At 40.0% G+C, this 12,638-nt stretch overlaps 1 protein-coding gene across 1 annotated transcript; it reads left to right on the top strand.

Moving 5' to 3' along the window:
- The first annotated feature begins 9,312 nt into the window (after nucleotides 1–9,312).
- LOC134620480 (heat shock 70 kDa protein 12A-like) lies at nucleotides 9,313–11,835 on the top strand. Its single transcript, XM_063466651.1, has 4 exons — nucleotides 9,313–9,585; nucleotides 10,215–10,439; nucleotides 10,513–10,684; nucleotides 10,802–11,835. Exons 1-4 carry the CDS (start codon nucleotides 9,313–9,315, stop codon nucleotides 11,833–11,835), a joined length of 1,704 nt encoding a protein of 567 aa, XP_063322721.1.
- The last annotated feature ends 803 nt before the right edge of the window (nucleotides 11,836–12,638 follow it).

Below are 12,638 nucleotides of genomic sequence, written 5' to 3'. Positions count from 1 at the left end.
CGATTCTTTTGTATACCTGTAGAACTAGCAGAATGCTTGGCTGTTTTGATCTCCAAAAAGTATTTCACCTTAGAAAAACTTAACAGTTCAATCCAAAGTTTTGACTACAAATGGGGAGATTTATTATTGGTCCCCCTTGTTCCTGAAGATGAACAGGCCTGGCATGTTCTTTTGGATCTCAAGGATATAGTGGAACTTGTTGTTGCCCCTATCCACTGTGATGAGTCAATATCATATCTTGAGTTCAAAATCAGAGAGCATCAGCAGAGATACAAAGAACTTTTTCCAAACAGCCGTATTCTTCCTAAACACCATTTTGTAGAGCACTATCCTGTCATGTTCATAAGTGGACAATGAGGTTTGAGGCCAAGCATAGTTTTTTTTAAACAGGTTGCTCGCCACACAAACTGTTTTAAAAACATACCTCTCACACTTGCCAGGAAACACCAGCTTGTCATTGCTCACCATTTGCATATGTCTGATGAGAAAAAACAGTTGGTGGTAACTAATGTTTCATCAGTGCCTATTGATGTGCTCCAAAGTGACATTGCAGCTGCTTTTAACCAAAGGCTTCCAGATGAAACTGATCACATTGCGAAGAATGTGTCATACAATGGTATGAACTACAGCAAAGGAATGATTGTTATCCATGGAGAGTCATTTGGTCTGCCTGAGTTTGCTGAAATTTTGCAGCTCTGTGTTTTGGAAGGGAAGTTGCATTTTTTTGTGAGAAAGATATCTGCTTGGTATAGGGAGCACTTTAGAGCTTTTGACCTGACCACGTCACATGTGAGTGAGGTGGCTGTCATTGCACATGAGGAACTGGTTGATGAATATCCCTTAGCTGCCTACTCTGTTGGAGGACTGCGTCTGGTTACTCTAAAAAGATCTGTGACTTTTCTTGGAAAACAAAATTAATACTTGTAAGTATTTTTATTATTTTTCTTACCCTATAGCATTTGTGAAATTGTCATGCTTTTGATTTGGTCTGTTAGCTGTTGAAAATAAAACTATTTTAAAATGAATTGTTTATGTATGCATTAGAAAACTAAGATGTTTTTTTCAAAACACAACAAATCAAAAAAAAATAAAGATTTGTTGAAAATTACATTTTCTGAGTGAAACCTGTTATGATTTGGTTGAATAAAGTATTACAGAATTTCTAATTCCACCATTGTCATGGGCTAAGTTTCCATTCAGCTTCAACACTCCCAAAAAACACTCCAGGACACGGACGGTTCAATTCCAGGAGGTTTACTGGGCATTTGTGAAACTGTAAACACAATACAATGAAATATATGAGATATGAAATGCATTATCAATGCGATAAAGTCAAAGCATCTGGCTAATTATCACAGCTTGCCAGCCTAGCCGCATAGCTTATATGAGACACAACAAAGCTAACCGAATAACAGACAACAGTTCAAAACGCTTCGCAGCTTAATTGTACAAAATGAATTATACTCACAGACTTTGCCTTAGCGGAGGGAAAAAGGATTAAACCTGTAACTGTGGAGCTGACGACTGCGTGAGCCCACACAACAATATCCAGAGCCACACGGTAAATTTACTTCCTGACTCCCAGCGTGCACTGCTTCTATGTTGTCATGGTTATGAAAATAAACAAGTCACTCTAAACAAATCAAATCAAATCAAATCACTTTTATTGTCACATCACATGTGCAGGTACACTGGTACAGTACATGTGAGTGAAATTCTTGTGTGCGAGCTTCACAAGCAACAGAGTTGTGCAAAATACAATAATGTAAAACAAGCAAAATATAAAAATGGCTAATCTAAAAAGTAATAAATATATGTACAATATGTAAAGGTATATACATTACTGAATGTGTATACTAAATATGTTTTTCTACGTGTGTGTGTTTGAGTGTGTATATAGTATGTATATACATGTTTTACAAATGAAATAAAGTAAACAATAAAATAAGATATATAAAATAAAATATACAGAGGTTGGTATGTGCAAAACAGTGGTATTTATATACAGTATGGAGTGCATAATGTTGAAGTTCCAGTAGTGAGGGTGAGGTGTCTATGAAGTGTTCAGCAGTCTGATGGCCTGATGGAAAAAGCTGTCTCTCAGTCTGCTGGTACGGGACCGGATGCTGCAGAACCTCCTTCCTGATGGAAGTAGTCTGAAGAGTTTATGGCTGGGGTGACTGGAGTCCTTGATGATCCTCCCCGCTTTCCTCAGGCACCGCTTCCTGTAGATGTCTTGGAGGGAGGGAAGCTCACCTCCAATTATCCGTTCAGCACACCGCACTACTCTCTGGAGAGCTTTGCGGTTGTGAGCGGTGCTGTTGCCGTACCAGGTGGTGATGCATCCAGTGAGGATGCTCTCAATGGCACAGCGATAGAAGGTCCTGAGGATGCGGGGGCTCATGCCGAATCTTTTCAGTCTCCTGAGAAAGAAGAGGCGCTGCTGCGCCTTCTTCACTGTTTTGTTTATGTGTACTGACCACGTAAGATCCTCAGCCAGATGTACACCAAGGAAGCGGAAGCTGCTCACTCTCTCCACAGCGGCGCCGTTGATGGTGATGGGGGTGTGTACTCCTCTGCACCTCCGGAAGTCCACTATCAACTCCTTTGTGTTTGCGACGTTGAGGGTGAGATGGTTGTCTTGACACCAGTGGGTCAGGGCGCTGACCTCCTCCCTGTAGGCCGTCTCATCACCGTTGGTGATAAGACCCACCACTGTAGTGTCGTCCGCAAACTTCACAATGATGTTGGAGTTTCTAGTGGCCGTGCAGTCGTAGGTGTAGAGTGAGTACAGGAGAGGGCTCAGTACACACCCCTGTGGAGCACCAGTGTTCAGTGTGATGGGGGATGAGGTGGTGCTGCCCAGTCTGACCACTTGGCGTCTGTCAGACAGGAAGTTAAGGATCCAGCTGCCGAGGGAGCTGCTCAGTCCTAGATCCTGCAGTTTCCTGTCCAGCTTCGAGGGAACGATGGTGTTGAATGCTGAGCTGTAATCTACAAACAGCATTCTCACATACGTGTCTCTCTTCTCCAGGTGTGACAGGGCAGCATGGAGTGTCAGGGCTATGGCATCATCAGTGGACCTGTTGTGGCGGTATGCGAACTGCAGAGGGTCCAGTGAAACTGTGATAACAAGGTAAAAAAAACACATTTCTGGAGGCATAACAACCATATTGTTTTCACTGTGAACATTTTCATAAACACAAGCTAGCCTTCAGCAAATAATTCCTTCCCTACAACTTTGTTTGAGCCACCCAAATTTTACCAAATCATTTGTGCCCTTGCCTCACCTTGTCACCAGACTTAAGACAGGTCCATATAATTATGAAAGTTTATAATGTTTACACATAGCATCTCTCATTTGTACTTTACTGCAGGATGATGATATTAAGGATACCTGGAATATATAATGGATGGATGGATGATGATGATGAGATTCCTGTTGTTTCCAAAAATCTGCTTTTGAAGTACAGTGAATTTTTCAATATATTAAGTAATTACCTGCCAGCGTCTGTCATCCTCTACAGTATTGAAGCAGCATCATCATAACTTCTTTTGCTGTGTGTGTTTTTTTTCTTTTTTAGTTAGAATTAAAGTATTCATTCTACTGCTTATGTCTCTGGGCTGATGTAGCCTCAGAAAGCTATTTTTACATTCTAGTCTAAACAGATAAGAGAAATTGTGTTTTAACCTTTAATGTATTTCTGCTTTGTTTTCACAACAAAAAAATTTGTATTTTTAAAGTTGCACAGAAGTGCACAAGGGTCCCTAATTGTTGCTTGTTGATATGCCAAATGGTGTCTTTTTCTAAAAGAATTGCTGATATTTTTCAGATCTTCAAAATGACATCACCCCTAAGACTGCGGATAATCGTGGGTGAAGATGATGGCAGGAAGTTGATTCTTCTTGCAGGGACACTGGTCTCAATTGAAGATTTGTGCCACACAGTAAAGACAAGTTTTGGATTTCAGCAAGATATTCGACTTCAATATCAAGATGAGGACTTTGGAAATGAGTTCATGAATATGTCAGATGTCTCAGAAGTAAAGGACAAAGGAACCCTTAAGGTGATATTTTTGCAAAGCCCACAGGAGGAAGATGCAAGAACTTCTCAAAGCCAAGCAACAGAGTCTGTATCCATCTCCTCTGCTGACACAGATGATACAGAGCCCATTTCATCTTCAGGTTCTTAACCATCCTCAAGGCACTGGGTTTGGCCAAGTGTCTTCACTGTACCACAATTTAGCTATGAGGCAGAATTTGAACTCGAGAAGGCCAACACTGCCTGCGCCAATGGGGGAACTCTATTGAACCCTTCACCAAAACTGAAATCCCAAATTCTGGAACGACTGGCTGAAGAAATATACAAATTCAAGGCCTACCCAACAGACAATGATCTGACTGATGTTGCAGAAGCTCTTGTGAAAAAGCATCCTTGCCTTAGAGAGCAGGGGTCTTTCAATGGCTGTTATGGGTGGAAGATTAGCCTAAAATATAAAATGGCTAACCTCCGCACCAAACTGAGAGGCCTTGGATGTACAGAGGTGACCATAAACTTATTCAAAAACATGTCTGGTGACAACCGTCAGGCAGCCTTCAATGTGAAGAAACCCAAAATAGCTGAAGTTAACTATTGTCCACAGCATCCAAAAGGAGAGACATCAGAAAGTCTGGAACAGGAGAGAGTTGCAATTCTTTCTGAGTTGACTAAAAGAAATAATGACTCTGTTGTGAGTGCAAAAATGGAGAAGACTTTCTCATACAGAAGGTAAGTAGTTCTTCAGGGTCAGCCGATGGTTGCAGACTTCAAAAGCAGATGGTCAGCTCTGTTCACTGCGAGAGAGGCAAGTGTGTTTAAAATGCATTTGGATGTTGCATGTAATTTATGTTTTGTAGTCCAAAACTAAATGTACTATCTGTTGTTGGTTCCTGTATCACTGAAAATAGTAATGTGAAAGAGTAAGTACCATTTAATTTAGTAGGTTTTATGTATCAGGACATAAGAATCATCCGGATCCTACCTCGTCATAAACTGCTGTAAATACAGCTTCAGATGGCATTCTGTTAACACTTAAACCAAAACCTCTACTGTTATACAGGTACTCTGGTCTGCTTTTTTACAGGTCTACATTGAAGAGACATTTGTGCATTTGTTTTTTAAGCCTCTTTTAGAAGACGCAACGTAACGGCATATCAGAGTAATATTCCCGCAGCGGTGTGTCTTCTAAATGTGCCACTATGCCTTGGCGAAACGAGATATTGCTGCATTCTGTGCCTGCAAGCTTCATAGTAATATTACCACAATTTTGCTTCAATGCTGGACTTGTGAATGAAGTCTTTGCACTAGAGAGGGAGGTCTCCTGATGACATTCTCCTAGACTCTTTTAACCTTGCCCAACATGTGACTGGGCCAACACACAGTGGTGGCCACACCCTGGACCTGATTTTATCACTGGGTCTGGATATCGGCCCAGTTCATTGCAGAGACATTTTTATTAGTGATCATAAATATCTTTTATTTGATCTCTCTTTTACTTGTGACACTCTACCCTCTGTTTATGTGAAGCATTCACGATTAATTAACGCCTCAGTGGTAGAAGAATTTATGGAATTGTTTGATAACAATTTATCTGAAACAGATGATATAGATCAGCAGGTGGCCTCTTTCAACTCGCAATGTCAAAAACTTCTAGATAAAGTGGCTCCTCTTAAAATCAGGAAAGGCAGCACTGTTAAATGCCCGCCCTGGTTTACAGAAGCTATCCGCAGCTTTAGGCGAATGTGCCGTAAAACTGAGCGCCTATGGAAAATCACAAAACTTGAGGTTCACAAGCTCCACTTAAAAGAACTATTATCTACCTTTAATGACATGGTGACAGACTCAAGAGCCACTTATTAGCTTTAAGAAAAACATCTCCTCCTCCTCTCGGAGGAGCATGCATCTTGAAGTCCTTGTGCATCTACCTAAACGAAGACTATGACAAGTTAATAAAGGAGTACTTGGTGAGTCACTGTGACAGCATGTTGACTGTAACATTGACATACAAATTGTGACATTTCCTCAAATGCAACTGTACTAACACTTCTGTACCTGTTTTATTCTAGCAGCTGAATTAGCCTTTTCTCGAGTCCTGTCCCTCTAAGTTACTCTTGCTACGTCCGACAAACAAATGATTTCCTCTGCGGACCAACGGGTATCCAAATGTGCGAGCACACATGCTTCATAATGTTTGGTACATTTACCTGGGAGTGGGGCCATCCAGACTGTTTAATCCATTCACGTTGTTTTTGACTTTGTGAAAGAACACAACTCCTCCAGACACAATCTCTCGGGGTATCGGTGGGCACACCGCTTCACCATCTTGCTTGAGGTTAATGTTTGTCAGACACAGTAACGGTTGCTCGAATGTGTAATTGGACAATGGCCCTTTCGGGGGAGGGCCCGGTGAGAGGTCAATTATGCCACCTCTTTTGACATGAGAGGTGTATTTTATAATTTATGTATTGGAGTAATTACTAACAACTACTTTAGTGGTGTGTAATTTTCTGTTTATTACTTTGACTACTTGGATTTTATGAACAGCATAGAAACAGTTCTTTAAACAATCTCTTAAATTTTACTTTGTCTTATATTTTTTCACGTAGGATACGGACAGCGAGGCAAAAAGCTGCATGGAGCAAACTGTGATGGGGGTGTACGTCATCCAGAAGGAGGGTGCTGAACCTGAAGATGACCCAGAGGACATTGGTGTCCTGATTGAGGGTGTGGAGGCTCTCACTGATTTGGGTAACATTGCACAAGCATGTGCTCTGTTTTTTGGACTCATCTACTGTTTGAACCTGAGCTACCCACCAGAACTTAAAGGCACCTTTGAAGTCCTCCAGAAGATACTTTTAAATCTTGATGGACAAAAGCTCTCTTCAAAGGCACAGTTTCTGAAAAACAAGCTTATGGGGTGAGAGCACCTGAAAATGACTAATATGTCTTGAATGGTTCATTGGTGCAATGGTGATTTCCAATATATAATGTTAATATTTGAGTGTATATTTTTTTTCTTTCATTTAAAAAATATATTTTTTTAAGTTTTTGGATTCCCTCTGTTGGGCAATTCACCTTTTATACAGCACTGCAGATGATTTTTGTTTGTCCTTATATAGATGGCTCAAAATGGAGCAGAAGTACTGACAGAAGTACTGTTATGTTAATTATTTTTCCTGTAATTTCAAGTTTGTAGTATAGGTACTAATTCACACATACCATAATGCTGTCATGTGTCGAATGAAGATATTATTGGAGTGCTTTAGTGCCCCCCTCTTCCACCCCCCCCCCACCCCCCCTTTGCAGAACAAAGTCAACATTTTACAGAAACTGCATTGAGGGGTTTTCCCAAGAAATGTTCATTGTTGATTTTAGCTGCACTGTTACTATGTTGTGTTTATGTGTCAAGGGCCTGTAAAGTTTAAGACCACCGCCACCTGTTAAGTTCACTGTATTATTTTAATGTTTCCATTTTGCTTGCTAGCATGTTTTAAAACACAGCAAAACTATATTGCTAGCTGTGGAGGACTGCAACCAAAATTAAAAAATAAATACAGAAATATAAAAATTGGTCAAACTAATAATTATTACAATGAGATACACCAAATAAATGTAGATTTTCATTTCAAGTAATTTATTGTATTTGAAAAAAAATTGTCATCTGTCATTTAATTTGATTTTAAGCCTTCTGTTTCTATTTTAGTTTTACTTCCTAATTTTTTTAATCCCCATATATATATATATATATATATATATATATATATTTACCTAAGGAATTTTTGTTGTTGTTGTATTGCCCCCAAATTATTTCTAATTTTTTTTTTCCAAATTCACACAATAGTAATTCTATTTTGTCAAATGTTTTAACTTGCCAAGGGGGAGATATATTTTTATCTTTCAGTTTAATTTTTTTAAAATACAGTTGATATATTTAGCAAATTTTGCATCTGTTTTTAGTTGTGGAAGCTTTGGTTCCAACATATTACCTATGTAAATAAGTATTCTAACATTTTACCTTTTGAAGTGGCATAATGCTTGCAGGTGTACAAAAATGGTATGCTTTTATATTGTCCGCTAAATCCAGTTAATAAAGGTAATGTTATTATAATCTGATTGTGACTTTTTTTGTAAAGTAGTGGGTTTCTAAATGTGTACGAAATGAAAACAAATCTAATTGAAATAATTCGATTGAAATGAGTGTAATCATCAGCCCCCGTATTGGTTTATTAAGCAAGACTTGCAGTAATTGCCTTGATTAACAAAGTAGTTGTTCAAACAACAAGATTTAAGTATGTTTTCCTAAAGTTTTTAACTTGTGTAGAATGAATTAAAACACATTTCACTCTAAATTTAAATAAATCACTTCAAATCAATGTAAGTATACTATGTTGGTCCAACGTAATCGGATTACATTGAACCACCAAATGCCAAATGTGTTGGTTTGACATGATCGAAAATGGTTTATTGTACTTGGTTAAATTGCATGCAAAAAGGGTGCCATGATTAAATTGTGTTCATCCAACAACAGATTTTTTTGAGTGTAGTTGGAAGATGTGTTTGTGCGAGATCGGGGATTCAGGTGGTGGTGGGGTGCGAAGATTTTCTTGTAAAATAAAGGGAGGCCTAGCAAAAAAGGTTTGTGAACCACTGCATTACACAAACCAAAGGTCTCCATCACAGTGTTCATGAAATGCTGGGTTTATCCATTTTCTGGGGTGGGCCTACTATGGAGCTCTGAAGAGTTCCCTGTGAGGGAGCTGCTGGTGAAGATATCACAAGTACTGCTTGATCCCTGCGATGAGCTTCGGTATTCCTGATGTTTCTGAAATGATGCCTCTCAGTGGGTCAAAAGAACATCTGGCTTTATGTTTGCACAGTGGGAGGAAGAGGAGCTGCATCATCCATCTTTTAAATATTTATTCATTTGAACTGTATTGGAACAAACGTGTGAATACACGTTCTCACAGTGATCACTCATTAGTTTCATCAGCTGGCTGAGTGTGAGCTGCAACAGTGTGCAAATTTTAGAGTCAGGAGAAGAAGCTCACAAATGGGTGGAAAAACAGGAAGATCTCCTTGTCAGTCAAAGTGAATGTTTCATTACTCGCCTTTTTCACTTTCTCTTTAAACATTGTTCTCTTTGCCAAGTTTCTCTTGGAAAAAAAAACAGGAGGTGGGGCTTGCATGAAGGAAAACAATAAATCCACAGTGACGGTTGCTCTTTGGCACTCTGATTTTTCTCCTCTCTTTGACTTGTTGATTCAGTTTCTACAATGAGTGACTTTATTGTAGCCATAGACTTTGGCACCTCATACAGTGGATATGCCTTCAGCTTGACACCCAAAGGGGCAGAAATTAATCCCTGCATGAAGATGTGGGGTCTCGGACTGGACTCTCTGAAGACTCCAACATGCATTCTGTTCAATGAAAATGAAGAATTTCTGCTGTTTGGTTATGAAGCTGAAAAAGCGTATAGCAAGATGAAAAGAGAAGATGCAAAGAAAAACTACTTCTTTGAAAACTTCAAGATGGTGCTCTACGGAAAAGTAAGTAAAATTCAGTAAACCTTAATATTCTGGAATAGATTACACTAATGTAAATGACATGATTAAGAAAAAATGCTTAAACATGTCTGTTATAAAAACTCCACTGACGAGTCCATTTAGTCCACACAGACAGAGACTCTGTGTGTGGGCTGAAAACACTGTTTCAGCAGACTCACAGATAACTTGGATAAATGTTAGAAAGCTGCATTAAAAGTTTTGTTTGTGCAGCAAGAAAAAAAATCACTGATGTGTTAAAGTTTCAGATCAGGCTCTAGCGACACCATTAAGGTTACAGTTATTATAGGTTGTGTTATAAGTTCTTACAAATGTCTGTCTGTGGAGATTAAATGTAAATGAATGAACCAGAGAAATAAACAAACTCATAAAGGTCTCACACTTTGAACTGATTCATGTGTTAAAATCAAGCCTGTCTGCTCTGTGGGACTAGATAAAAATCTGTGTGTTTTGTGAAATGACATTAGTCTGGAACAGTTTAACCTCTTAAGCCCCAAGCCTACCTGATCTCCTGCCTTTTGCCCCCGTATCAGGGGGCGTTGGGGCTTAAGAGGTTAAGGCAATAACACTAGTAAACTGATAACTGTGTGTATTTACACTACCATCATATACAGAGAGTAAGCAGCAATGTGGAGATTACGGCTGCAAACATGAAGTCAATGACGGCCTTGAAGGTGTTCACAGAAGCTCTAAGATACCTGAAGGAAGATGCTCAAAAAACCATCAGCGCCAACAAAGAAGGGGGTGAGTTCACAGCCTCTGACATCACTTGGGTGCTGACTGTACCTGCCATCTGGGATCATTCAGCAAAGCAGTTCATGAGAGAAGCTGCAACTCAGGTAACATCACTTTATTAAAGAGAGCTCTGAGATCCTGAAATGTTCACAGGATTCAGTTTTATGTCACTTCCAGGCAGGAATCATCACAGAAGGAACTCAGCGCAAACTGATCATCGCACTGGAACCAGAAGCAGCCTCAGTCTGGTGTAAGAAGCTGCCAGCTAATGGCTTCATCACACAGGACCATGATGGAGGATCACTGGATCAGTCTCCAGGAACACAGTTCATGGTGGTGGACTGTGGAGGTACTGGATGTGACACTGTTACACTCTGTTAGGCATTCATCAACAGACACGCTGGAAACATCTGACTGTGTCTCCTGCTTCAGGAAGTCATCTTTCCTCACTTCCTGTGTGTTTCAGGTGGAACCATCGACATCACTGTTCATGAAGTCCTGGATGGAGGAGCCCTGAAGGAGCTGCACAAGGCCTCGGGAAATGATTTGGGGGGAAACACAGTGGACAGGAAATACAAAGAGTTCCTCAGAGAAATCTTCAGTTGTGGTGTCTGGGATGAATATGAAGCAAACTTTCCCATTGAGGTTCATAAGATAATGTGTGATTTTAAGTTTCTCAAACAGGTAGATGGTGATATTCAGATGTCCTGTCCATTTAACCTGGGAACACTGGCTCAGAAAAGACAGGAAATAGAAAAGTTCTTTGAATCAGTGCAAGGTGCTTCCTGGGACTGTGGAGCAATCAGAATCTCCAGAGAGAGACTGAGGTCTTTCTTTGCTGAGAGTCTTGAGGGGATTAAGAACAGCGTAGGAGTAATCCTGGAGAAACATTTTAACATCAAGTACATTTTGTTAGTGGGGGGCTACGCTGAAAGCCAGATTCTGCGTCAACATGTTGTTGATCAGTTTGGTGGTGAGTGTAAAGTTCTATGTCCTTTTAGGCCCCAGGAAGCGATTGTGAAGGGAGCTGTGATGCTTGGAAGAAACCCAGCAGTGTTGGCTTCTCGAAAATGTCCCTTTGCTTACGGGTTTGCAGATTTCGAGAAGTTTGATCCTTCCAAACATAAGAAGGAAAAGAAATTTGTAGTCCAAGAGGAGGAGTTTTGTGGAGATATTTTCAGAAAACTTGTGGAGGAAGGTGAAGATGTTGGCTGGAATGAAACCAGAGAGCTCATCTTAAATGTGTTGGAGGCAAAAGAAAATCAGACACATATAACAATCAGGTTTTATCGCACTCAAAGAAGAAATCTTCTGTATGTGGATGAAGAGGGAGTAGAGGAAGTTGGTTCACTCATTGTTAGAATGCCCACTACACAAGGCAAGAAGCATGAAGTCAAGGTGAACATCAGATTTGGGTACACTGAGATAACGGTCACAGGCACAGGGTTAGTGTATGGGCCTATAGAATCAGCCATGATTGACTTCATGACCAAATCATGAAGATTTTAAGAAACACTGAGAAAACTGCAGCCTCTGTTTCTGTGTTAGTCCTGCTATCGACCGCCAACCTTGCCTCTTCTCCTGTGACAGATAGACTGTAGCCCACTCCATGACCCTACTTTGGATAACATTTATGGATGGATGTATATTTTTATATTTCGTGTGATCAACCCTTTCATCTTTCTTTTTTTAAAATTAGATATGGGAATGACTATGTTATCATTGAGATTATTTTTACTTCTTATCAAGCTGCTAAACTTTGCTTTGTCTGCATCACATATGATGAACTTTCACGCTAACCCTTGTATCCACGGGCAGGGGATGCAGAGCAGAGTTTATTCTAGGGAGAGCACAAAAGCAGCTTCTAAGTGAAAGGATAACACAGGTTCATTTCACTGCCCTCCAGAGCAAGATTAGCCAGACTCTGCAGGAACTGAAAACCCTTCTACCTGCTCCAATTTTAGAAGAGGTTTACAAGATTGTGGACAAGGCTCAGCGGGCCCAACACTCTAAAGGAAAAGAAAGACAACATATTAAATTCCACACTTTGCTTTCAGAAGCATTCATTCCAGTCAGAACCTACAGAACACAGAGAACACACACCTGAGGAGAGTCAGGAAAAATGGGTGAAGAACTTTTCAGAACGGAATCTCACTGAACCTGAAAAGAATATGCTAGCAAAAGGACTCCATTTTGCAATTTCTCCTCAACAGTTTCCCATAGTGGACCTCATTACAGCCACAGAAACTGCCACATGGATTAATAAATTATCACAAACAGAAGCAGAGCAAATCACAATGAAA

This window comes from Pelmatolapia mariae, linkage group LG23 (assembly GCF_036321145.2).
Source record: "Pelmatolapia mariae isolate MD_Pm_ZW linkage group LG23, Pm_UMD_F_2, whole genome shotgun sequence".
Classification (NCBI taxonomy): domain Eukaryota; kingdom Metazoa; phylum Chordata; class Actinopteri; order Cichliformes; family Cichlidae; genus Pelmatolapia; species Pelmatolapia mariae.
The sequence above is the reverse complement of the archived record's forward strand: the minus strand, read 5'-3'. Positions and strand labels throughout refer to the sequence as shown.

Bases quoted from the DNA above. Each gene is read 5' to 3' on its own strand.
- LOC134620480 (XM_063466651.1), top strand. From the start codon at position 9,313: ATGAGTGACTTTATTGTAGCCATAGACTTTGGCACCTCATACAGTGGA. The intron at 9,586-10,214 runs GTAAGTAAAATT...CATCATATACAG, and splicing joins AGATGGTGCTCTACGGAAAA to AGAGTAAGCAGCAATGTGGA. The intron at 10,440-10,512 runs GTAACATCACTT...TGTCACTTCCAG, and splicing joins TGAGAGAAGCTGCAACTCAG to GCAGGAATCATCACAGAAGG.